Source organism: Dendrobium catenatum, unplaced genomic scaffold (genome assembly GCF_001605985.2).
Source record: "Dendrobium catenatum unplaced genomic scaffold, ASM160598v2 original_scaffold_38080, whole genome shotgun sequence".
Classification (NCBI taxonomy): Eukaryota; Viridiplantae; Streptophyta; class Magnoliopsida; order Asparagales; family Orchidaceae; genus Dendrobium; species Dendrobium catenatum.
The window spans coordinates 164-1,450 of NW_021356538.1; the positions used below are offsets into that span (position 1 = coordinate 164).

Sequence of the window (1,287 nt, forward strand, 5' to 3'; positions counted from 1 at the left end):
CATAAGGTCCATAAATGCAGCTGGGGCATTTGTTAACCCAAATGGAATCACTGTGAATTCATAATGGCCATACCTTGAGCTAAATGCTGTCTTCGGGATGTCTTCTTCCTTAATCCTCAACTGATAATATCCAGATCTTAGGTCAATCTTGGAAAAGACCGTGGCTCCCACTAGCTGATCAAACAAGTCATCAATCCTCGGCAAATGATACTTGTTCTTAATGGTAAGCTTGTTCAACTCTCTATAATCGATACAGAGTCGCATGCTACCATCCTTCTTCTTTACAAAGAGGACCGGTGCTCCCCAGGGTGAAGTGCTAGGACGAATAAATCCTTTCTCTAGCAGTTCTTGCTATTGAGACTTCAATTCCTGAAGTTCCTTTACTGCCATACGATATGGTGCTTTTGAAACAGGCTCAGCACCAGGTACAAGAACGATTGAGAAATCAATCTCTCTAATCGGAGGCATTCCAGGTAGAACGTCAGGAAACACATCAGGAAAATCTCTCACTACAGCAATCTCCTTCAATTCTGGCACTTGCTTGGAAGTGTCCCTTACATGTGCTAGAAAGCTTGGGTATCCCTTCAAAAGTAAACTACAAGCCTTCATAGAAGATATGATCATAGAGGATACACCTCGATCACCCTGAAAAACAAGTTTCTTTCCTCCAGGAAACTTGATCTTCACCACTTTCTTATTGCAGTCAATGGAAATGAATTGATTCGACATCCAATCCATTCCTAAGATCACATCAAACTCCAACAGGGGTAAGACTACCAACCGAACATCAAACTCCTCACAAATAGTGAGAAAAGTGGAACACATAAGTGTAGCAGTTATCCTAGACCCATCCGGTAACAGCAAAGACAATACAGTAGGCATGGTGCAAACATCCAATGTATGCTTCTTAATGAAATCCTGGCTAATGAATGAATGCGATGCTCCAGTATCAAAAAGTACTCTAGTAGGGAAACACTTGACATGAATAATACCAGTAATCACATCAGGAGATTCCTTGGCCTCTTGCTATGTAATGGCATAAACCCTTGGTTGCACCACAGGTCTCGCAACCGGCAGACTAGGAGCTGAAGCAGAAACAGAAGCAGTAGACTCTTGAACCCTCGGTCTACCAACAGTAGGATGTCTCCCAGTACTTTGCTGAGATGGAGCACTAGACCTTCCCTCCCTTGGGCCCTTTGGACAGTTCCTAGCCATATGCCCAGGCTGATGGCAAAAAAAAATAAACATTTGAGCCCGTTAAGCATTCACCTCTGTGCATCCTGCCAC

General features: G+C 43.4%; 1 protein-coding gene across 1 annotated transcript; it reads right to left on the reverse strand.

Annotated features, from left to right (window-relative positions):
- Nucleotides 1-351: 351 nt before the first annotated feature.
- On the reverse strand, nt 352-1,224 carry LOC110107332 (the record flags this gene model as incomplete). Its single annotated transcript, XM_020837579.2, has 2 exons — nt 352-975; nt 1,057-1,224. Coding segments are annotated over 2 exons (792 nt in total), but the record flags the coding sequence as incomplete, so codon positions are not given.
- Between the last annotated feature and the right edge of the window lie 63 nt (nt 1,225-1,287).